The 24014-nt window shown below is 38.9% G+C and overlaps 1 protein-coding gene, 1 long non-coding RNA gene and 1 pseudogene across 2 annotated transcripts; all 3 read right to left on the bottom strand.

The window, feature by feature from the left end:
* Positions 1–752: 752 nt before the first annotated feature.
* On the bottom strand, positions 753–2378 carry LOC136230808 (uncharacterized). Its single transcript, XR_010689541.1, has 2 exons — positions 971–2378; positions 753–886 (listed from the first exon to the last, which is right to left on the bottom strand). It is a non-coding gene; the product is annotated as an uncharacterized lncRNA (long non-coding RNA).
* Positions 2379–3178: 800 nt separating this feature from the next.
* On the bottom strand, positions 3179–7507 carry LOC136228968 (lysine-specific histone demethylase 1 homolog 1-like; annotated as a pseudogene).
* A 290-nt stretch (positions 7508–7797) lies between these two features.
* On the bottom strand, positions 7798–9859 carry LOC136228967 (F-box protein SKIP2-like). The gene has a single exon (XM_066017471.1). It carries the CDS (start codon positions 9574–9576, stop codon positions 8011–8013), a length of 1566 nt encoding a protein of 521 aa, XP_065873543.1. The 5' UTR covers positions 9577–9859; the 3' UTR covers positions 7798–8010.
* Positions 9860–24014: the final 14155 nt, after the last annotated feature.

Here is a 24014-nt window from a genome sequence, read left to right as displayed (position 1 = left end):
TTTTCTATAAGCACTCTCAATAGCTTCCACTCCTCCTGATTATTTGCGATGGCGTCGGCTAAAACACGAAATCCACAGTTACCATCTGATACAACATCTAGGTATCCAGTAATATATGGTACGATGAGTCCCTGAACCCTATGTAAATGTTGGTATCCACTGATATCTGCATCAAATCTGGTATATGAATATATGAAGTTCGTTAATGATAATATATTTACTTTAACATGAACTTATTTATTACGAAAATAATAAATACCCGGCATCTCATTGTTATGTACAGAGGACGATGAGCTTCGGCCTCGACTACGATTACTCCTCGAAGTAGAAGACCGAGCACGGCCACGTGCATCCTAACTATACTCCCATACACTCGGATTGCGCTTTGTAGATGAATTCCCCTTTGGTCTACCCCTAACTGTATCTTTGACCTTGGGTTCTTTGTAACTGCCTTGATCCGGGTTAATTTGATCATGGATAGAGAGATATGCTACGCACCATTGCATGATCTAATTTGTAAATCTTTTCCATAAGAGAGTGAAAAAACCGGTGATCCTCGGACCCATCACCATATACGGGAGCAGTAGCTGGTATGTCACTCAAACTATCAAAAGCAAGGGTTCTCCAAAAAGGATGGATGCGGTCCACACTAATCAGCATATTCGAATCGATATGTTTTCTAATTTCACATGCACAAGGAATACCATGAGTCATGGACAACACACATCCACAATCCGTTAATGCATCAACACTCAATCCGCGCATATGCACCATCTTATCATACAATACATGCAAACAGTAATGTGAAACATGTAAGTTGAGGTAAGTGAAAGGAGCTATGCAGCGAGACACCGCAGATCTTCGTCTCGAGTCCTCAAGTGAGTATCTGGTTATATACAGTAAAACACATTACAAAACTAATTCATTACAATTAAAAAGATTAAATTTAATAACAGAAAAAATGTCTTACTTGATAGCATCAATCTGAGCCTCAATGTCCTTGTGCACCTTCGCCCACACGGTATCGAGTGCACCAGTAGATGAATTCAACCACAGCTTCAACTGTGCATGTGCACTCTCTACTCAACATATTGTTGTGTTTCCTAAGTGCAACACATTGTTCGTCCACGCTCGGCAGAACTTCTCCTTGTGCACTAGCCATGCGGTCTCCACATACTGTATTACACGAGGCCATTTGGCAGTAATATTCTTCATGCTTCTCACTACCTCCTCATATTCGGCTACTGTCGGCGCTTCAATTATTGCTTTCCATTTGGTATTCTTAAAAATTTCTCCAAAATCCTTCATTCCAATCAACTTGGCTACTCTATCCTCCACATCTTCATTAATATGCCACGTACACAACAAATGATGAGTTTCAGGAAAAACCTCACTAACCGGTCTCATCAATCCTAACTTCCGGTCAGTAACAATGGCTGTTGGATGCACATCACCGCCAAGCAAAATCCTCAGTTTTCCTAAAACCCACATATAACTACCCACTGTCTCATCCTTCATAATTGCATAGGGAATCAAGAAGTTCTTGTTTGAAGGTGTCATTCCAATGATCTCAAAAAATGGCATTTTATACTTGTTTGTTTTATATGTTGAATCCATGCCAACAAACAAGTAGTAGGATCAGAATAGGGTGATCGAAGTAGGATGTGCCATAAAGAGGTGAATCACAACATTACCCGGATCCGCTTGCGTCTGATGTATGTAATCCATATCTCTAGCAAGCCGGTAAAACTGACTGATTACATCCAGATCCTCAAAACTCAGTCCTTATTTTTTTCCTGTAATTATACAAGTCTTTGGGCCGGACAATTCTCAGGGTGTTTTCTTTAATCACTGCAAAAATAGCACAAGGCTTTGCTTGAGCTGCACTCATTTGACACACAATTTTTTTTGAAGCGGGACTTAATCCGCTCATCTGTCGATATCCCTGACGATATACAACCAATCCATGATTGTGCTGTCCTCCCTCTCCAGCAACACCATTTACCACTCAACCCCCTAATTCAGCAATTTCTAGAACCTTCACCTGGAATTTGCAACCACGGTATTTTGTTTTCGTATTCCTCTGTATTGCGTCCTCCATATCCCTATCCTTATTCCTTTGAATATTCTTTATACCACAGGCACATTTAACCAATATCCATTTTAACTTACCCCATGTCTTGTGAGAAGCTATAGTTAACTCGAAACCAAGACGAATCGCCGTCTGTTTTGCCCAGTTAACAGCTTCCTGGTATGTTTCAAACGTATGTACAGGATAAAATTCCCCACTGTATTCGACACCGTCACCTCTGAAGTCTTCTAACGGAACCTGCAAATGTTAATTAACGAACATTAGATTCCTTTTTAATCAAATTCGCCAATATTTCGGGCCTAAACCCCTGAATTCTCTTTTTTTAGTACGAGGGTGTGGGCATCACGCCCCAAGGTGGGCATGATGCTCACACGCCCGACAGTCCGACAGCCACTATTTTTCCAAAAATTAAAACGTAATCAGAAATTCTTAAACGGAAAAAACACCTCGACTTCAGCAGATTAGTGGTTCTCGTCTCTTACCAGGAATAACAGTGCTCGCCATTATACATGTAATCTCAGATTTCGGAAAAAAATGAGTTTGGGAGAGTTTTAGAGAGTGTGGAGGAATCAAATTTTTGGTTAGGGGCAATTTCGTCTTTTTTCGGGGCTGAGGGTAGGAAATTGGGGTTGAGTATAGTAATCTACAATATAAACCATAAGCCTTAAGGTATAAACCCTTAGATTGTAAAATATGTAATGTGTCATCAAATCAATAATCCGACGTACATCATCCATACGCCCGACGTATACTAAAATTTCTTATTTTAGTGATAATGAAAATGCTGCTAGAAAAAAATTCATGTTTTACCACGTCATCTGTGCACTGTGATAATAATTTGATGACAGATGGTACATCAACAAATTAAAAAATTGACATGTGTAATTAATGAATGAAATACCGATATCATCTTGATATTAAGGATTCATGTGATCCACATCCTAAACCAACTGGGACGTCCGAAGTAAGAAGACCATTAGATTAAATTAAATAGGAATAAACTTCTCCCAAGACACGTGTGATGGGAGAAGTCCCGAGAGGTGATCTCTCGAGACAACTTCAACTAAGGAATACATGTACCTCGTCGTTATCAAGTAATAAATCTGGTTAAATCGATATATTGAATTCATAAGATTTATACCACAAGTATTAAACTACTCGGTTTTATACATTATCTAGACGGTGGATACTTTAGGTTAGTTTGGGTAACAATAATAAACTACTCCTAAACTATGGGTGTGACAGTTTTTATGTGTTTTAAGCCCTTATGGGAATATACAGATGATATTAAGTTACAACATGTGATAAACAATATTTCATAATATATACGAGTAACAATTTACTCTTGCAAAGATGATTATATCTAAACCGACCAACTCCGTGAAGTTCTTAGATCGTGATTCCCTCTCCAAACGACTCTAATTCTTGGGTTCAGAAAATAGGGCCCATAAGTTTCGTGGCTTGTCAATTCCAACAGTTTCTGGGTTTTCAATTCCGGTAAGACAACACCTACTTGAATCCTAATGGATTTCGAAACTTGTAATCAACCTACAAAATAAGCAATTATGAGAATCAAAGCAATGAATAAATATCAACAAGTATACTGAAACTGAAAACAATCAAGTTTCAGAGGTGGGGATGAACCCGCCTTGATGGATTGGGAGAATGCTCCACCAGAGGAAGCCAAATAAGTTGAAGTTCCAGAGGTAACCATTGAGAAGTCGGTCTCTAATTCCGGGATAATCTCAGTAGATATAGATGTAGTAACCGAAATGGGTCGACTTAGTGAAGGAAGGCTCGATGATAGCTGAAATAGCAAAGATTATGACAGATGTCGAGGACCAAATCCGGGTCACTTACAGGGTTAGAATCGAAGAGGGTGCACTCACCGCCTAGCAGATAAAAGCACTGTTAGAGGAATTAGAGCAAGTTTCTCTCGATACTGAGAATGATGCCTTAGAGGATCCTTCCCCAGTAGAATAGGATTTTGGTGTCAATGTATCTAGTGTCCTTAAGTTTGATGATGTACTCTTTTCCAAACTTAAGGCAAAGACCCAACCCGCCTATCAAACAAGCAGGTTCCATTGCTTGCCAGCTTTCCATACTACTTAGTATGGACACCATTATAACATGCATAATATAGCATGTTATAATACTTTTATGGAAGTGAAATGACAGATGAAAAACTATAAAAGTATTTAGTGTTCTAATTATATACTTAAAACAATGAAAAACTAGTATACTTCAAAAGCTGTCCAGAGAGACAGGGGCATGATGCTTAATACTTGAAGTCATTTAAGCTTCATACAAGAATTTCTGACAGTTTGGTTGACAATTGAATTTCACAAGGGTTTCCTTTGTCATGGAATAAATTACCATACTAACATATAGCAATTGAGACCAAACTGCAATAAATCGAAAATTCACTTTGTATTAGAATGCTTGAGGCCCTTTTCGGTTGAAGATCATCACTAACCATGGAAAAACCCTGTGATTATACAGATGAAGTCAACTTTTCCATCGACATTGGAGTGAATTGCTGGAAAAAGAAAGGAATCGAAGTAAAATCAATAAAAAATGAGGTGAAATCAATAATGGGGCTCTTGGGTTTTTCGGTTAAGAGATTTGGATGGGGGTTTTAGATTTGGGAATTATATGGTTTTAAGTTTAGCACACACAGAAGATGAAAGGGATAAGGCACAAATGAAATTTGCTTAATTTAGATGAAAGGGTTTTAGATTTAGGATTCTTTACGTTTTTCACATGAAGATGATGGGGTATCAATGACATTTGATGAATTTTAATCATATAGAATTTATTGGACTGGCAGACACACACGGAAATTTTAAACTGTGCAAAGACAATGTGTTAGTGTGGTTAAAATTGGTCCGGTTTACTAGCGTTAAGGGTAGAATTATACCATTTTAGAGGCTAACTATATTAGGGGTGTTTTGACACTTTATCCCATTCATTTTAGATGCGTATTTCCTGAATTAACGATTTCCAATTTATAAAGTCTTCAGGATTGTAATTAGATAAGAAAGGTAAACCCAGGACAAACAATAAGCAAGAGAAAAGGAGCTGATTGAACCTGAAAAAAGTGCAATCCACACCATACACCGTCACCAAAGCATTAGTATCATCTTCCCAGGAAACCATCTCACAATCAACAGCGACAGTTGCAGTTTAACTCGTCAACTTAGATTTCTTAGTGAGCTTTTAACGTCAGTCCTGATAGAAACCAGATTGACTTGCAAGTTCTACACACACATGATATTCTTCAAATCAAAACATCAATAACTTGACAAAAGAATATAAGGTAAGCAAGAAAACAAGACTGAATCCAAGGACAACCAAGGCAAACAAAAAGAAACAAGGACAACAAAGGCAAACAAAAAGAAACAAGGCCGAAACAGAATCCAAGCATCCCTTCAAATTCAAGTCCTTAAACCATTGGGTGTGCATTTTTAAATAGGAATATCTGAATTCAATTCGAATATTATAGATAAATTACCTCCAGGGATTTTCTGAAATATATGCACAGAGATAACACTAGCAAGCAGTAACCACAACACATCAAAGAGATATACCCCCTCTTCGCTCATCTGTGAATAATGAAACATATAAAACAAGAAATTAATACATGTGCCTTTTCTTCCCTAGACACTTTACCTGAAAGTTGAAATATAACGTTACCTTCCTCTTCCCATCATCATTCAATTCACTCAATTCAATGGCCTGCTTCCTTGAAATCAAACCACAGAGACACGGATGGCTGGGATTCAACTTCTTCCCTTGCAATTTCAGCCTTAAAAATGAAAAAGACTCAACCTCATTTGATGTGGGATCAAACAGAACACAGAAGCTTCCAAATTCCACATCAGCGTTTCCATATAATAAACTCAAATCCCCGGTTTCCTCAATGTCATTACTCTGTGAATCAGTGAGAACTAAAAGACCTCCTTTTAGCCTCCCTCAATATGTTCACAGCTTCTCTCCTTCCCCTGAGAAAGCTGCATGCATTGCTGCAGCCAGATACTTTATTTGTTGCCTCTCCCTCGAAGAAAACTCCGCCATCCCCAATACTCTCTGCAAGAATATCATAATCATCTTCAGAGGAACCTACCGCAACATATGAATAAGATCCATATGTGAAGCAATATTTACCCCAGCGAGTAGATATTGCCAGGACCGGATCTGGAACAATAATCTCTTTGGGATGGAAAATTCCTCTATTGTAGGACCCTTCTAACAGATTCTACTGGAGAGACAGTCTCAAATTTAACTGCAGCTTCCCCAGCAACAAGAGCTGTGACAAGCGGACCCCCTGAAACAGAAGAATAACTATAAAAGAAGGAGAACTCGCCTCACATGCTTGGATCTTCTGTCAAATGCTCAAATGTATCAATCTCTCCACCACAAAAATTGTAGGGATACAGCAGGGCCACCTTAGTTAGAAGTCCATTTCCTAACCTCTGAATTGCAACTTGCTTTCTTTGTGGAAGCTCAGAATTCGATAGAAACATGTTTTAGCACACCCAATGGCACTGTGCATTTGCAGAATAGGTAACATCCCAAGGGGAATAAAACAAACATAAGGAAGAGATGAAACTAATCCTCCCCTAGTAAATGGAAGATTATCTCAAAGCCATTCGAGTTGACATGAGAGTGACAAAAATCTGAAACATGATATCTAAATAACACAACGGCTAAAGATCCAAAAACTTAAAATGATCTTAACGTAGAATCTCTATAGAGTGTAGAGATAGTAGCCACATAACAGTTTTGTTACACACATTAATAGTAACAGATGCCATCTTTCTTTTCCAAAGTAATCAACCGTGCAGAGCAACAAACAAGTTTAACAAAAAATGAATGCAAATTAGGTGATAGCAATATAGTTGTTAATGAAAAGCTCAAAAAAGAAATTATCTTGCAAACATGCTTCTCGAGATCATACATGCTTGAAAGAAGAATTCATATGAGCAATGGTCAAGGATATTGCACATTCAAGAATGCCTAAACCATTAATTAAAGAAAGCCAAAACTACATGACTTACAAGTACAGTTACTGAGTGGCAATATAACTAGAGGAGAAGCAAAGAGAATGCCCAAAGAACGCGAACAATCCTCAAACAAGTCTTCGAAAATCCAAGTTGCTATAACTTGAATGAAGGTGATGAACAAATTTAAAGGTACTACAAGAAAGTTAACTAAACGAGAGGTTTTATCTACTTGTGACTAGAATCAACGATGGGTTTCCTGGCTCGTGTAAAAGCTCTAATGAATCATTAGCAGCAATTCATAACAAACATTTAATTATACATCACAATCAAAACTAGATAAAAGAGAGATTTCAAGGAGGAATTTTCAGAAAGACAGTTGATTTTTTTTTTTTTTCTGCAACACATAAAGGCTGTTGAATGATACACAGGAAACATTTGAGAAGTGAAAGCCAGCATATGGATCTTATCATATGATAGGAATGCATACTTCAATAGGTAGGTGTTCAATTCTTAAATCAACCAGCTTCTGTACTGCCACAAGTGCCAAAAAAATAAATAAAACATGACTATAACGGGATTTCAATTATAAGAATGAAAATTTAAAAAAACAAAATTCTGTCTGAAAAGTAACAACTATACAACAAAATAGAGCAATCCGAAAAATTAGAATGACATGAGTACTAAATGGACACAGATGCATTCAACAACTAGCCACTTTCATAGGTAATCAACAAGACTATAATCTAAAATGGCAGAGGCTGAGGCATTTACAGTTATGAAGCATTTATGTGCTGAAAATCTCACATGTTTTTTTGTCAATTGCGCTGTCAATGTACAGTAATAAAAAAGGGAACCAAGAAGATAAAAGGGGAAAAAACATCATATCGCAAGAATTTATTATCTGCTAAGGATTCAGCTGTTTGAGCTGCTACCATCTTCATTGCTTGAAAACCTGCTAAATGCACATCCTACTAGATTTCTGCTCGCAAATAAACCAAGCTTGGAGAAGATAAACGATAATCTTCCCGTGCTAATTGAGGGACTAGCTGTCGCAGCAACTTGACTACCCATCACAGGAATCTCCAACCCACTACTCTCTTGAAGCCCATCACTAAGACTTGCATCAAAACCTTCATGATCAGTGGCATCAAAATTCATAACAAGTGATGCTTTTCGTTCTTGCAGCCAATCCATAACATCATTGCTCACTCCTCTGCATTTCTTGACTTTCACCTTCATCAAATTGGGACATCCCCAAGCAAGTGCTTCAATGGCAATATCAGAAATATCACAACCCTTTATACAGAACTTCTTCAAAGCAAGGCATTTTGCTGCAATGCAAGCAATTTCCTGATCACCAATGGTTCTACTTCCACAAAGTGCTAATCTCTCTAGGTCCTGGCAATTTGCAGCAATGGCTGCCAAGCTCAAATAGGTGGCGTTAACACCAATCAAAACTAGCTCTTGCAGATTAGGGCATTGCTTAGCTACAGCAATCAAACCCTCATCCCCAATCTTGTTGGTCCTCCATCCATCTATGTGAAGCTTCCTCAGTCGCTTGCAATTCTCTGCCACTGTAATAAGCCCTAAATTGGAACATTCAGGGGTTTTCACAATATGCAAAATCTCCAAATTCACCCATTTTGAAATGGCAGCAAGTCCAATATCTGTCACTTGAATCCTCTCCAAGTGAACATCTATTAGAAAATTGTTTCCATTTCCGGTCATTTCAAGTACTTTATCCCAGTCACCCAAACACCGAATAATTTTCAAGGTTCTCAGCTTTTTAGCTCCGATCACTAGCTGTTCAAAAGACTGACCGTTCACTAGCTGCTTCAAGGTTAACGATTTCAAAGACGAACCCGCAGCCCCAGGCCTGATCTGCTCACCTCCGTCCTGGATGCCTCGAAGCCGCTTAATAGACAGCTCCTCCAGAGCCGTGCAGTAATCTAGCACCGCGTTAATGCCTTTGGTGCCGAAAGCGCACGAGCCACACGAGAGCTTTTTCAAATTCTTACAATTTGCAGCAAACGCTGCCATACCGTCATCGGTGATTTCGCGGCAGCCACGGAGTTTAAGCCGCTCCAGTTTCCGGCAACGGATCGAGATCATGACGAACGCTTCGTCGTTCATACCCATGGACTTGCGGTGGCAACGTAATGCGAGTTTGGTGACCGAGTCAAACCGCGTGAACAGCGACGGAACATAGGAGAATATCTCCTCTTTTGCGTTCAAGGATAGCCGGTAGCGGCTACCTCCATCGACGAAAAACCACCGCCGGCTAACCAAAGAGCACATTTTCCTGTCCGTAGCAGACAAGAATTGAAAAATGTGAGCCAAACACTCATCGGGAATACCGTCCGTGCAGTCAACATCATTAATTATTTCCCCTACGAGGCCGTCGGATTCGCTAGGAACAACCGCCGGAGATAAGAACCGAAAACTGAAAGAATTCACCGCCGAAAAAGACTGGCCCATTAGGAAATTTAACAAACACGCGCCAGCAGAACAAAATTAAATTGAAAGAAGTTAGCACAAGTATTATCTATCTGAGAAGTTGAGGATTAAAGAGAAGGAGATGTATAAAAGGATAATTAAAGGGCGTTGAACGTTGATTTGGTATGTGAATCAGATTTAGATGACCCGTCAAAAGGATAGTGCGTGTCCTCGTCGCAATCGCCATTGCCGACTATGCACTGACTGCCGTCATGGATGCGCATACTTGCCAGGCGTAGATTTGCGTGTCACGGAAATAAACGAAATGAATCGTGGCCATTTAAAGTGATGACTTCCTTGTGGGGACAGCGGTATTATTTATTGTGGGGGAGTAAATGGGCACAAACTTCTTTGTTTTGGAGGTACATGGAACCACACTCAAATATACAGATACAGATACAGGGTAATGTTTTTCTTTGCTTGTGTTGTGACGAAGTATTTTAGGGAGGAGGGTTAAAATAAAATTAAGGTCAATGAAAGGGGGATAATAGTGGGTAATTGTTGTTTGGGTTATTTATAAATCTAAACTCTTTTTTTTTTTTTTTTTTTTTTGTTGGAATGGAAAGAATTTATATTAAGAATGATCGGAACTAATAGTGTTACAAGCAAAAGGAGGAGGGACAACAATCCATTCTCTGCAATCAGACTCAGAACATGCTGCTCTAGCAAAACAGTGAGTAACAGAATTCGCTGACCTACGAACAAATTTAACCGAGGGAGACTCAAGATCGTATAAGAGAGATTGACAGTCACCAAGAACAAGCTCCATTGTCGAACTGCCACTAGTTTCTCGCTGAAGAGCATAAACTAGTATTTGTGAGTCTGATTCAAGCTCTACATTCGACCATCCCTTTGCTTTTAGCCAGTTAAGTGCCTCCCGAAATGATAGGGCTTCAATAAGCAAGGGATCAAGAATGCACCGAAAGACACCATTGGTCACTGCTACAAAACCACATTGCCCAATTCTCACCACAAAGTCGTAGCCACCGACACCTAAATCTCGGAACATTGCTCCATCCACATTAACCTTGTACTGAGCCTCAAGTGGGGGAGACCACCTCTCCTCCCTAGCACATCTGACCAGGTGACGAGTCCCGCTACGTACACGGGCGGTTTGCCACTGAGTGAGAAAAGTCATCGCCTTGCTGAACGTTATCCCTGTCGGAACACAGACACGATTCCACACTGCTATTAATTACATGTACTCATTACAATACATTTTATTAAACTATACACTGCTATTGTTCACATTTCCGTAATACCCCTATTTTGTTTAAATCTTATATTACGAACAAAAAACAATTGTGAAATCCTCTTAAAGCGATAACACCTTCTGCGATTTTTGTTGTAATCTTGAACGGATTTTTTGCATCAAATTCAATCGCAAAGGTCGGAAAAAAAGTAAGTCTCAATCTCATTGCATCAAATAACAAGAAATCGGAGCATGTTTAGGGTTTACGTTTTGTTATTAGGGTTTATTTTTTCTTATGATTTAAAGCCTTATTAGGGTTAGAGTTATTATGTTTAGTAGCATATTTATGCATTAAAAACTTATTTTGGGATGTATTTGTTTGAGAATATAATATATCATGCACATTTAAACTGACTATCCATTTTGATGCACTAGATATAATAAGAAAGGTGGGTCATGGATTTCTGGCAGCCATCGGAATGGATTAGTCCGCATTCTTCTTCTGTCTTCATAATTTGTCTCATAGATACTTAATAGGACATGGAGTGTATTTATTTCGGGAACAATTTCACGATGAGGTTCTTCATCAACATCATCATTGGGGTTATAAGGATCCGAATATCTTTTTCATGTACGATTTTTTTGGGATCAAAAAATGGATTCTCGCTTATATCATCTAAACCGGGGTTGGATGTGTGGTTGAAATCCGTGTCTTTCCCTGACCAATGAATGTCAACTTCAATGGTGGGATCACAACTTGATTGAACTAACACATGGTTTGAACGTGTAATGTCTTCCGGAAGGTTACTTGTCCCGACATTCTCCTTCTTCACAATTCCCGATAGTTGTGCATCTATTGTTCGCGGTTCAGAAGTAACATATAGTGGGATCGCATCATCTAGATTCATTCAACAATACTCTATGAAGCATTTAACATCAGTAGAATCAACAATAGATACTACTAAACCAAGAACTCTGTTTGGACCGTAAGTTGTTTGCATGGCCATACTCAACACGTACTTAAAAACTCAAAGAATGGTTATTCGTCAAAATTCGTTATCAAATCAGCTGCTCGATTATTTTTAGTTGACAAATTGAAGATAAATGTAAGCTCCTGATTTTGTTACGATCTTACTTTTTTTTCTTTCATTCCGGTATATATTTAGTTTTATTGTAATTAAATTGCCAAACCATTTTCAAAAAATATTGCCAAATATTTTTCTTTTTTAAGTGTAGATATATATTAGGAATGAATTCATGTATTAATGTGTTAGAAGTGGGCAAAATTTGGTTTGAAAAGTGAAATAAAATTGTTTCAACCACTACTCAAAGACGTTGAGAAATTCCTTATTGGAAGTTTACTTTCCAACTATTGAAACATTCAATGTTTGGTATTTTAAATTACATGTGGAATATCATTATTTAACTCTCTTTTTTTTTTAAAGAAAATTAAAGTCATTTTTTTTTATAATTCTGAGCATTTTCAGACTTTGAATTCTATATACATGTTGAATTTGATTTGTACACATTAAATCATATTGTCCATCCACTTGAATATTTTTAATAATTATGCTTTTCCCATTATTGCATTTGGAATGCTTTCTTTGGATATTATATATAACTTATACCATTTCCATTTTTCTCTTTATAAATCATTGGTAGCTTATCTCATAATTATTTAACATCATATTTAATTCAACAATGTTCTATAAGACTAATACATCTAGAAGGTGCGCAATTATCCATCAAAATGTAAAGTATTTAAATTCTTATTAATACGGTCATTTAGGTTTTTGACGTAAAGCCCTATCATGACTCGAAGATCTTAGATGGGCTTTGGCCCATTCAGATTTGTTGTGATCATCAGTCTTGGCCGAAGCTTGACCAAAGTCAAAGCTTCGGACATTTTAAGTAGTCGAAGGCTGTCTTTGAAGAAATGTTTGGAAATACGTGGACCAATCAGAGTGCTAGATTCCAAACACACGCTTCTAGTTTTCAGAGATACAATGACATAAAAAGATAGGGTCCAAAGACCTATCATGAGCTGTCACGTGTCCTAAATACGTCTCAATTTATCTATAAATAGCAGAGGTATTCCAGAGTTTAAGTTATCTATAAATATATATTTTCTCTAATTGCGTTAGCTTGATATTTCCTATAATGTCACTGACTTTAGCATCAGAGATCGTTCGCCGGAACTCCGACCTTTTTTCTGATATTTGTTGTAATTTCAGATGACCGGAATATAAAGTCAAAGATCGTTCATCAGGAAATACGATAACACTTATTAATATCGAAACTTCAAAAATAAAAGGTTAGAGCTTATAACTTAAACTCAAGGGATTTTATTTTATTTTATTAATTTCTAGAATAATGCAAAAGAAGAGCTGTTACTATTCTGCCAAAATAATAGTATTTAGGAAATTGCAAGGGTCATTTTGGTTAGACTAGCCAACAACAGAATATATATAAAAATATATATATTATATTATTAATTAATATTTATTTTAAATAATCAAACAAAAAATCAGAATAGTTTTTTTATATGTTATTAAAAAATATTACTATTGATTGCATAATATTGATTCCATAATCATCAATGATAGTATTTTAGTATATACTTATTACTTTGTAAATATTAATAGTTTATTTATTTAAAATAACAAATAATAATATTGAGTAGTCAATTTTTTTTTTAATGGATAACATAATCTAAATAACAAATACAAATCAATTAATAAATTTATAAACATAAAATTTAGAATTTTAGAATTTTGAAACAATTATTTGTATCTAATTAAACGATTTGCCTACGTTTTAGGCGACTACACGACCAGTTAAACTATATTGTGTATACTAGGACTTAAAATTGAAATATATGTGATCTCGCAACTTTGTTACTCATATAAACTTTAATTGTTTTACATGAGCTTCACAAAGCTTCTGTATTTTTTTTAGTTTTTTTTAGTATTACGTGATGCATCGTGTGAACAAGTTGTTATTGGAATCCCATCTTGGCATGATAGTGGAACATGACATCAATAACTACAACTTATTTACAGTGTTCCAAACCTTTTATTGGTTACAAAAAAATTTCCACATAGATATCATATTGGTTAGGGTTTAGAATTAATGTTTTTATTATTGAGTCATTATCTATAGTTCTATAAGTGTTGTTAATGCATAGTTATTGGATGGGGTTTTCAATAAGGATTCTTATATAAGATGTGTGGTAATCTTCTGTTGGCTAGAGTTACTCTATCTAACAATACTATTCTTGTATTTTTAGATTTGTAGTTTTTGTGTCTGCAATGCTTTCATGTAATTATATTTCTTAAGTTGTGAAATTATTTATTAGACTTTTTTCTTTCTTAATTTGTCAATTATTTTCTCTACAGTTTCTCATAGTTTCAGCGAGGTGAAACTCTAGTGCAACTTAATGAAAAAATTGTGATTTTATTTAGCAATAGTTTATATTATATAGGTCTAATACTCCCCTAACCCTCTTAACTTGTCCAAATTGGTCATTTTACCCCTCCCCAACTTATCGAATGTCTTATTTATCCCCTTAACTCCATAAAAGTGGTATTTCTCACCCCTCAATTTCATCCTCGAAGGTTAGAATTAACTGGTATAAGGGACACGCTTGAAGTCTGACTTCTCAAATGCCATGTGTCAAATTCGGTCAATTTTTTTGACAACTCAACAGTTATATTTGAAAAGACGAAAATGACCCTATTATTGAGACTTTTACACTTCCTCTTTTCATCGTCATTTACAATCTTCATTTCCTCTTTTCATTTGAAGCCCTAAATTCCTTTAACAAACTATTTGAAACAACCACAGAAATCGCCACCCTGCAATTAGAGATTGCATAACTATCAATTACAGATTAACAACAAAAATCTTCACCCTGTCAATGTTTTAATTGTTGAAACACCTTTCCACATGATTTTGATTTGACAAAATTATTTAAGTAAAATTAAATATATTCTAAACACACTAAGTTTAAATGCTTTGATTTATTACACTAATGTGTTTGTTCAATGTTGAGTTAAATTGTTTAAAAGACATAAAGATTAAAAGGCTTAAAGCCCAATACGGAAGTCAAAGCCCAAGTCAAACAGATCAAGACCACTCGGCCCGCATGTGTAAAACGCTGCCGTTATGTGCAAAACGCAGCTCAGCAAAAGAAGGATCGAGAAGACCTTCATTGAACAACTTCGGAACGAAGCTGCTGAGTTGTATCGACAAAGAGTACAAGACAGCAGCTGAGCAAGAACAACTTTCAGACAAAGTATTTCTACTTTGGGTAAAGTTCAGAAGACAAAGAAAGCTGTCTAGTTGACCTTACCATAAATGGAGAGACATTCTGCTGGACTGACTAAAAGCTGCTCAGCACTGACCGAAGACAGAAGATACTCGAATCTGATTGGCCAAGAGCACTGAGCAGGACTGAGTGACAACGACAGGAAGCCGTTTCCCTCCAACGGTTATTTCGAAATTCGAAATGACTGATGCCTCAGACGTCTCTATAAATAGGGCCTTTCAGTTGCTTCATTCAACACAGAACTTTATCAAGCCATTACGCTGACCAAAATTCTACTCAAAGTTCTGTGAGAAAAAGCAAAGCAAATACTTACACCAAATTCTATATCTTTCGTGTAAAAGTCTAGAGTGATTATTCAATCATCTAAGGTGTCTTAGCAATTGTTGTTTAGGACAAATCTTTATCATTTCTAGAGATTAGAAAGGAGAGGTTGAGTACTCGGTTATAGTACTCAGCGAGAGATTAGGAGTGAGTAGAGGTATAGAGGAAGGTACTCTTGTTATACTCAGCTTCTAAGTTGTAAAAGGTTTGATGATCTACCGTTAAAGAGCTCAGTAGAGAATTCGAAAGCTCGGAACGTGTTCCGGGGACAGGACGTAGGCTTAGAGGCCGAACCTGGATAAATCTGCTGAGTAACATCTTTCTAACCTTAAACTCCTTAATATATATATATATTGCTTGCTTAAACAAAACTGACCAAGTAAAGAGGTCACGATGAGTTGTGTACATTGAGTATCTGAGTTCAGGAATAGACTCAAGTGCTATCTCCTGACTCAAAGAAAGAAGCTGACTTAGTCACCAGTTGACTAAGCTAGTGTCTTAATTTACTTAGCGCGCTGTGTAATCCTTTTTCAAAGAGAAAGAAGTCAGCCTTAACGTACTAAAATTTTAAATAGTTCCTACCCCCCCCCTTGGAACTAACTTGATACGTTATAAGGGACCAACAAGTGGTATCAGAGCTTAAAATCTCACTGTGAAAGGTTTAACTACCTTGAGATGATCCCCACTATGGCTGAAAACAGCACTCGGTTTCTCCCAGGAAACCAGACAACTCAGATCTTACCTGAGGGGTTGTCCATTACACGGCCTCCCCTATTCTTTGGGTCTAACTACACCTTCTGGAAGAATAGGATGAAAAACTTTATTCAGGCAACAAATATGAGTGCATGGCTTTCAATAGTCCAAGACCCATTTGTTCTTGTTGAAGTTGTGGCTGGCCAAACAGTTGTCAAAGATGAGGCCAAATGGATAGAGGATGATCTCAAGAAGCTATAAAATCACGCTTCGGCTATAAACATGCTTCACTGTGCGTTTGATGCTGCAGAATATAATAAGATATCAGGTTGTGAGTCAGCGCAAGAGATCTGGAAGAAGCTGGAGGTCACCTACGAAGGAACCAACAAAGTAAAGGAGTCCAAGGTGCACCAGCATATGAGACTATACGAGCTGTTCGAAATGAATGATGATGAGGGAATCTCTGACATGAATGCAAGGTTTACAAACATCATCAACGAGCTCAAGAGACTTGGGAAGATCTTCACTGAGGAAGAACAAGTCAAGAAGATTCTTAGGAGTCTTCCTAAAAACTGGCAAGCAAAGAAGACTGTTGTTGAGGAAGCTCAAGACTTAACCACCTACAAATATGATGAACTCATCGGCTCACTGCTGACCCATGAGATCTCAATGAAGAATTTCGAGGTGAAAGAAAAGTCTGAAGACAAGAAGCAAAAATCTCTTGTCATGAAAGCTGACTCCACTGATGGGAGCTCAACAGATGATGAGGAGATGGCTATGTTCACCAGGAAGATGAAAAGGCTGTTCAGAAAGAATGACAAATATTCTAAGAAGCCTTATAGAAAGTTTGATAAGTATAAAGCTGAGTCCAGCGACAGCAAATACAAGAAGGACAACTCAAAGCCCATTACATGCTTTGAATGTCATCAAACTGGCCATATCAAGTCAAGCTGCCCCACGCTGAGGAAAGAAAGGAAGAACGGCAAAAAGGCAATGGTGGCAACATGGAGCGACAGTGATGAGTCTTCATCATCAGAAGCTGATGCCACTGAGTCAGCAAAGATCTATTTTACGGCTGACGAACTTGCTGAGCCGTGCATCTCTGAGCATGCTGACCCCTCCATTGCATCTAACGATGAGGAGCAAACAAATAAGGTAATATCACTACCCCAGCTCAGAAATGAAATGGTTAATGCCCTGAGTGACCTCTACACACTTGTCAAAAAGTGTAATAAGAAAGTTAGAGCACTCAGCAGGCGTTGTGACGAGGTTGAAGAGGTCAAGATGAGTGACCTCAGATTCCTTCTTCAGGACAACTCAACTTTGCATGATAACATGGAGATCATACATAAGTCTGTCTCTGAAGTCCAATCAGATTCTAAGAAACTGAGAAAGGACGTCACAACTATCCAAAACCAACTAAAGGTTCCAAACAAAAGAAATATCCCTCTGAATACTCAGTACCGAGGTACTGGTCAGCAGAGATGGAATCCTCAGCGGAATGTCCAGTGTGACTTATGTGGGAAGAAAGGACACACCACGAAGGTGTGCTGGCACGCTCAGCACTGGGGTGCTGGCCAGTCAGTGAGAAATCCTAAACGGAAAGTCAGCTGTGACTTCTGTGGAAAGAATGGCCATACTGTCCAAGTATGCCGCCATAAAATAAAATATGATGCTTTACCTGTTGAACCTAACAAGCAAGGACCCAAAAAGAATTGGGTACCTAAGAGTAACTAGTTACATTGCAGGTAAGCCTGAGATGTGCTGAGAAGTCAAAAATGTGGTATATTGACAGTGCATGCTCGAGGCATATGACTGGTGATGAAACTCAGTTCATCACATTCGAGCATAAACGAGGAGGAAGCGTAAGTTTTGGAGACAATAAAAAGGGTAAGATAGTAGGGTCAGGAACCATTGGAGGTAATCCTACTATTGAGTCAGTCTCCCTAGTCAGCGGACTGAAATATAACTTACTCAGCGTAGCTCAGCTATGTGACAATGGGAGAAAAGTTATATTTGATGACACTGGATGTAAAATATTCGAGGGTAAAACTAATGAGTTAATTTTAACTGCCCCTCGCATTGATAATGTCTTCATGCTGAACTTAGAGAAAAAGTTTTCAAAAACTGTATGCTTAGTTTCAAAGGAAGAAAATTCCTAGCTATGGCACATGAGACTTGGTCATGTAAGCATGGACCTCCTGGCCAAATTAGCAACAAAGCAATTGGTTGAGGGACTGCCAGAACTTAAATTTGAAAAAGATCAACTATGCCACGCTTGCCAAGCTGGAAAACAAACCAAACAATCTTTTCATAGTAAAAATATTGTCTCAACTAAGCGTCCGTTAGAGTTACTACACTTGGATCTCTTCGGTCCAGTCCAGCCGCTGAGTCTGGGTGGAAGAAGATTTTCCTTGGTCATTGTAGATGACTTTTCTCGGTACACTTGGATCATCTTGTTGAGTAGCAAGGATGAGACCTTTGAGACATTTTCAAAATTGGTTAGAAAACTTAAAAATGATAAAGACCTAAAACTGGCTCACATCCGAAGTGATAATGGTGGAGAATTCAAAAACCAACAGTTTGTTGAATTCTGTGAAGCCAGCGGTATTGACCATAATTTTTTTGCTCTTAGGACGCCTCAACAAAATGGGGTTGTTGAACGGAAGAACAAAACCTTGGTTGAAATAGCCAGGACAATGCTGAGTGAGTATAGGCTTCCAAAGTACTTTTGGGGAGAAGCTGTTAACACAGCGTGCTATATTCTTAATAGAGCTCTTGTTAGACCTATACTAAAGAAAACCCCCTACGAACTTTGGAAAGGACGAAAGCCCAACATTGGATACTTTTGTGCCTTTGGCTGTAAATGTTTTATTTTAAACACCAAAGATAGCCTAGCTAAGTTTGACTCAAAAGCTGATAAAGCTATCTTTTTAGGCTACTCAACAAACAGCAAAGCATACAGAGTTTTCAATAAACGAACTCAGGTTTTAGAAGAGTCAGTACATGTTGAGTTCGATGAAACTAACCCTGCAGGAAGATATCGGTCGCTGATCGAGGATGATCCACACTCAGTACCCGTTGATCAAGATACAGCCGCTGAGTCATTCCCTCAAGGGCTGACCCAAGGTAAAAGTGAATCTCAAATTGTTTTCACTGACCAGTCTACACCTGCAGAGATTGTTGAAACACAAACAGCACAAGACATCAATCTACCAAAGGAGATAAGGATACCAAGAGAACACTCAGAGAGTGCTATTCTTGATGCCGCTAAGAATACCCTGATGACAAGAAACCAACTCAGGAGATACCTCAGCAACATAGCCTTTGTCTTAGTTCAGGAACCAAAGAACTTCACTGATGCTGAGGAAGATGAATTCTGGATGAGCGCAATGCAAGAGGAACTTGATCAATTCAGAAGAAACGATGTATGGGAGTTAGTGCCACATCCAAGGAATCAGAAGACCATTGGAACAAGATAGGTCTTCCGCAACAAGCTGGATGAACAAGGAAATGTAGTCAGGAACAAAGCAAGGCTTGTAGCTCAGGGCTACAGTCAGCAAGAAGGTATTGACTACGGTGAGACCTTTGCCCCAGTGGCAAGGCTAGAGGCTATTAGAATTTTATGCGCTTATGCAAGTTATATGAACTTTAAACTGTTTCAAATGAATGTTAAGAGTGCATTCCTTAATGGAGTTATAAACGAGGAAGTTTATGTTAATCAACCTCCAGGGTTTGAGGATCCTAAATTCCCAAACCACGTTTATAAACTAAAAAAGGCTCTGTACGGCCTCAAACAAGCACCACGTGCTTGGTATGAGAGGCTGACCAGTTTCCTACTGACTAGAAACTATGTCAGAGGCAAAGCTGATACAACCTTATTCATTAAGAGAAAGGGTAAAGATACCCTGCTGGCTCAAATATATGTGGATGACATTATTTTCGGTGCTACTAATGAGTCAATGTGCAAGAAATTTAGCAAGCAAATGCAGACTGTGTTTGAAATGTCAATGATGGGAGAACTCAACTTCTTCCTTGGACTTCAAATCAAACAAGGGAAAAATGGCATCTTCATCAGTCAAGCTAAATACGCCAAGGAGATATTGAAGAAATATGATCTTGAAAATTGCAAGCCAATATCTACTCCTATGGGCACTGACACTGTCCTTTGTGCTGACGAGAATGGTAAGTCAGTAGACAGCAAATTGTATCGAGGTATGATAGGCTCTCTACTTTACTTAACAGCAAGTAGACCGGACATTCAGTTCTCAGTATGCTACTGTGCTAGATATCAATCTAACCCTAAGGAATCTCATTACATAGCTGTAAAAAGAATCCTTAGATATTTGCAAAGCTCAGTGAACGCAGGTTTATGGTATCCCCACACTCATGGTTTCACACTCGTTGGATACACTAATGCTGACTATGGACGAGACAAGCTTGAACGAAAAAGAACCTCTGGAGGATGTCACTTCTTAGGAAGCTGTCTTGTATCCTGGTTCAGTAAGAAGCAGGCGTCAGTAGCCTTGTCTACCACTGAAGCTGAGTACATTGCTGTTGGACACTGTGTTGCTCAAGTCCTATGGATTAAGCAACAGCTTGAAGACTATGGTGTTTAAACAAAGACAATTGAGGTCAAATGTGACAACAAAAGTGCAATTGATCTATCAAAGAACCCAATTCAGCACAGCAGGATGAAGCATGTCAGCATCAGACATCACTTCATTAGAGACCATGTACTCAAGGGTGAGATAAAGCTGACCTATATCCCAACGGATGATCAGCTTACGGATATCTTCACAAAGCCACTGGCTCGTGAGCAGTTCAGCATACTGAGAGAAGCCATTGGTATGTTTAATCCTCTTCAGTAAATTCCAGCTCTTAATATAGATTCATGCTGAGTGAATTACCATGCTGAACGACTTATGATATTATTTGCTGAGTGAATTGATGTATGCTGAGTGTTTAATGCTAAATGAATGAACATCACATACTGAGCAAATATGAGCACTGAGTAGTTATCTCAAACTGAGCAACCAACTACTTAAACCATCCGTTTGTATAAAACTGACTACTCAGAATATAGAACGTTTAGAATTCTAAACGCTGAGTACAAGATCCGTTGCATTTAATGCTAAAGCACGCGAATAGCCACCTAGGATGACGTATGCGTCGAATGTGTCATAAGTGCCAGGATCCTTGTCGGTTGACAATCCCAAGGCTAAACTGACACATGGATTCGATAAGATCCACCTCACACCGCTATAAATAATGGGTAAATCCCCATTTTTATCTCTTTACACTTACCGAATTCTCTGGCAAAAGCTCTCTCTCTCTCTCTAAAAACTCTAAAAACTTCCAAATTCCTCTCTAAAACTATGACTAAGGTTTTCGTGAACATCTCCGGTGCCGGTCACCCTAAGACCAGTTCCGATGAACCTTCCAAGCATACTACTCCACCTGAAACGACTAAGGCCACTACACCGAGCAAAGGAAAAGCTGGCCAAGCCACCTCCTCTAAAGGAAAACCGACCAAAGTCAGAACCTATACGAAGGTCTACGAAGACGTTAGAGAGTGCAAGATAGACTTCTCAAGATGGTTCTCTGAGGCTTTCATAACAACCGAGCAACCATTCTGTGAATGGATATCGAAGAATGGCTGGACCGAGCTGTTCTCAATCAGAGATCCAACTTACCCTGACTTAGTAAGGGAATTCTATCATAATCTGCGGGTTGCTGACGATAACCAGGACTACCTAGTAACTGTGGTGAAACAGAAAACAATCTTTATCAACCCTACCTACCTTGCCAACTTGCTGAAATTAAAGAATGAAGGGACAAAACTAAGGAGAACTGGTGATCATGAAGGAACTGGGTACTTAGCCACCTTCTGCAAGCCCCCTGGCCATTCTGGAGAAATCTCCAGTTCCTCAATGGGCCAGCACCAAAAGATGGCACACTACTTGCTGACCAATTACATCTACCCTAAGATTAATTACACCAGCTCAGCAACAAACTTCGAGCAATGCTTCATATGGCATATGCTGACCTACAAGCCCATCAATATGCCAGTTTTCTTAATTGCTGGCTTCCAAAGGAGCACTGGAACTCTTAGGCTAGGCTCACTCATAACCAGAATCCTCATAGACCATCAGATTGACCTATTCGAGGAAACTGAGGCCCAAGGCTCTGAGATAACAGCTGCTGCACTGCGTGCCTTGAAGTTTGACCAACCAGTTAAGAAAGCCAAAGGTGGTGATCAGCCTGCTGAGGAGACTATCCCAAAGAAGGGCAAAAGAACAAAGGCTCCAGCTGCCCGCAAAAGGAAAGCTGTTGGGACACCTTCGAAAGATGCTGAGTCGCCGGCCAAGAAGCTGAAGACAGCTGCTCAAAAAGGTCAGGAGAGACCTAAGTCAGCTCAGAAGAGAAGCAGGCAAGATGAGCCTGATACAGAAGAAAGAATGGATGCTGATGAGCAACCTCTGAAGAAGAAGAAGTCTTCAGAGCTGACCCCTATTGATGCTATCCCCACTGACTTCATTAATCCTAGTGATTCTCACTTCACACAATGTCAAGGAACTGAAGCCGAGCATCAAGAAGACGATGTACAACTGTATGATCAGTTCATCACTGAGGTGGAAGAAGAATTAGATAACGAAGATCGGGATGATGAGGAAGCAGAAGAAGGAGAAGACAATGCCTCTGTTTCTTCACAACAGGAACAAGCCGACTTGAATGCTTCTATCAACCCTTCAACCCAAACTGAGCAAGTTCTCGCTAATGCTGATGCTCCAAGCACTGTGCTGACTAAGGAAATTCCTGCCCCTGTCAGCACTGAACCTATTCAGCCTACTTCTGCAACAACAATCATTTCTGCCGATCAATCATCTCTACAAGAGAACCAAATGCAGATTGACAACCCCCTTCCAGTCACTGACCATGTCGTCCCTGAGAAGAATCCTACTCCTCCATCAACTGGTCACACTGAGGAAACTCGGCAAACTGATGAAGGCTCACTCAGCTATCTGCATGCCACCGAGTCTGGTAGTCAACTCATCAACTCGATGTAGTCATTAATCAAGGATCTTCATCAAAATGCTGTACCTACTGCTGGGTCTACCAACAATGAGTCAACTCAGCTGTCCCAAGTCACTCAGCTCTTAAATGAAGTTAAAGGACTGAAGGATCTGCTAAGTGTTATGATCTCCATTCAAACACAACAGCCCAAGCAGGACTCAATAACGAAGTTGGCTGAGATCCAACTGACAATGGCTCAACATCTCAACACTCTTCAAGAGCAATTCCAGACCTTGTCAACTTCGAACACTCAATATGCCACTTCTGCTGAAGTTAAGATGCTATTTGCCCAGCTTCACACTGAGCAAAACAAGACCAATGATCAGCTGGCTTCTTACTCTCAATGCTCGGTGGAGCAAATTAGCGAAGCCGTTCATTTGCTGAACTTGAATAAGCAAGAGATGGACACTGACCAATTGAAGCAGAATGAAATACTGGTCACTACCCAAAAGACCTTCACCCATGTGCGTCATAACAATATCCAACGTCAATATTATGACTCAACCTTGTTGAAAATATTTCATCAAGTTTTTGCTGCACTGTCTGATACAATTACTTGGGTGGGTAAATCTCAAGCCTACATACTGAGCATGCTCAGTGCAGCTGAACTCGGTATACCTAAAGAGGTCTTGGATGAAGGCGTTGTTGTCTTCGACGGCATCAATGAAAGCGCCGACAATCTTAAGGAGTTATCCACCACACTGACCAACGCGGTCTTAACCGACTCCTTTAGAATTCCTCCTCCTCCCGATGCTGACAAAACGGGGGAGAAAGAACAAGCTAGAACTCAAGCCAGAACTCAGCAGG

Source organism: Euphorbia lathyris, chromosome 5 (assembly GCF_963576675.1).
Source record: "Euphorbia lathyris chromosome 5, ddEupLath1.1, whole genome shotgun sequence".
Taxonomy (NCBI): Eukaryota; Viridiplantae; Streptophyta; class Magnoliopsida; order Malpighiales; family Euphorbiaceae; genus Euphorbia; species Euphorbia lathyris.
This window is presented reverse-complemented; position numbering and strand designations above follow the sequence as displayed.

Excerpts from the sequence above, each read along its gene's own strand:
- LOC136228967 (XM_066017471.1), bottom strand. The coding sequence starts at position 9,576 with ATGGGCCAGTCTTTTTCGGCGGTGAATTCTTTCAGTTTTCGGTTCTTA.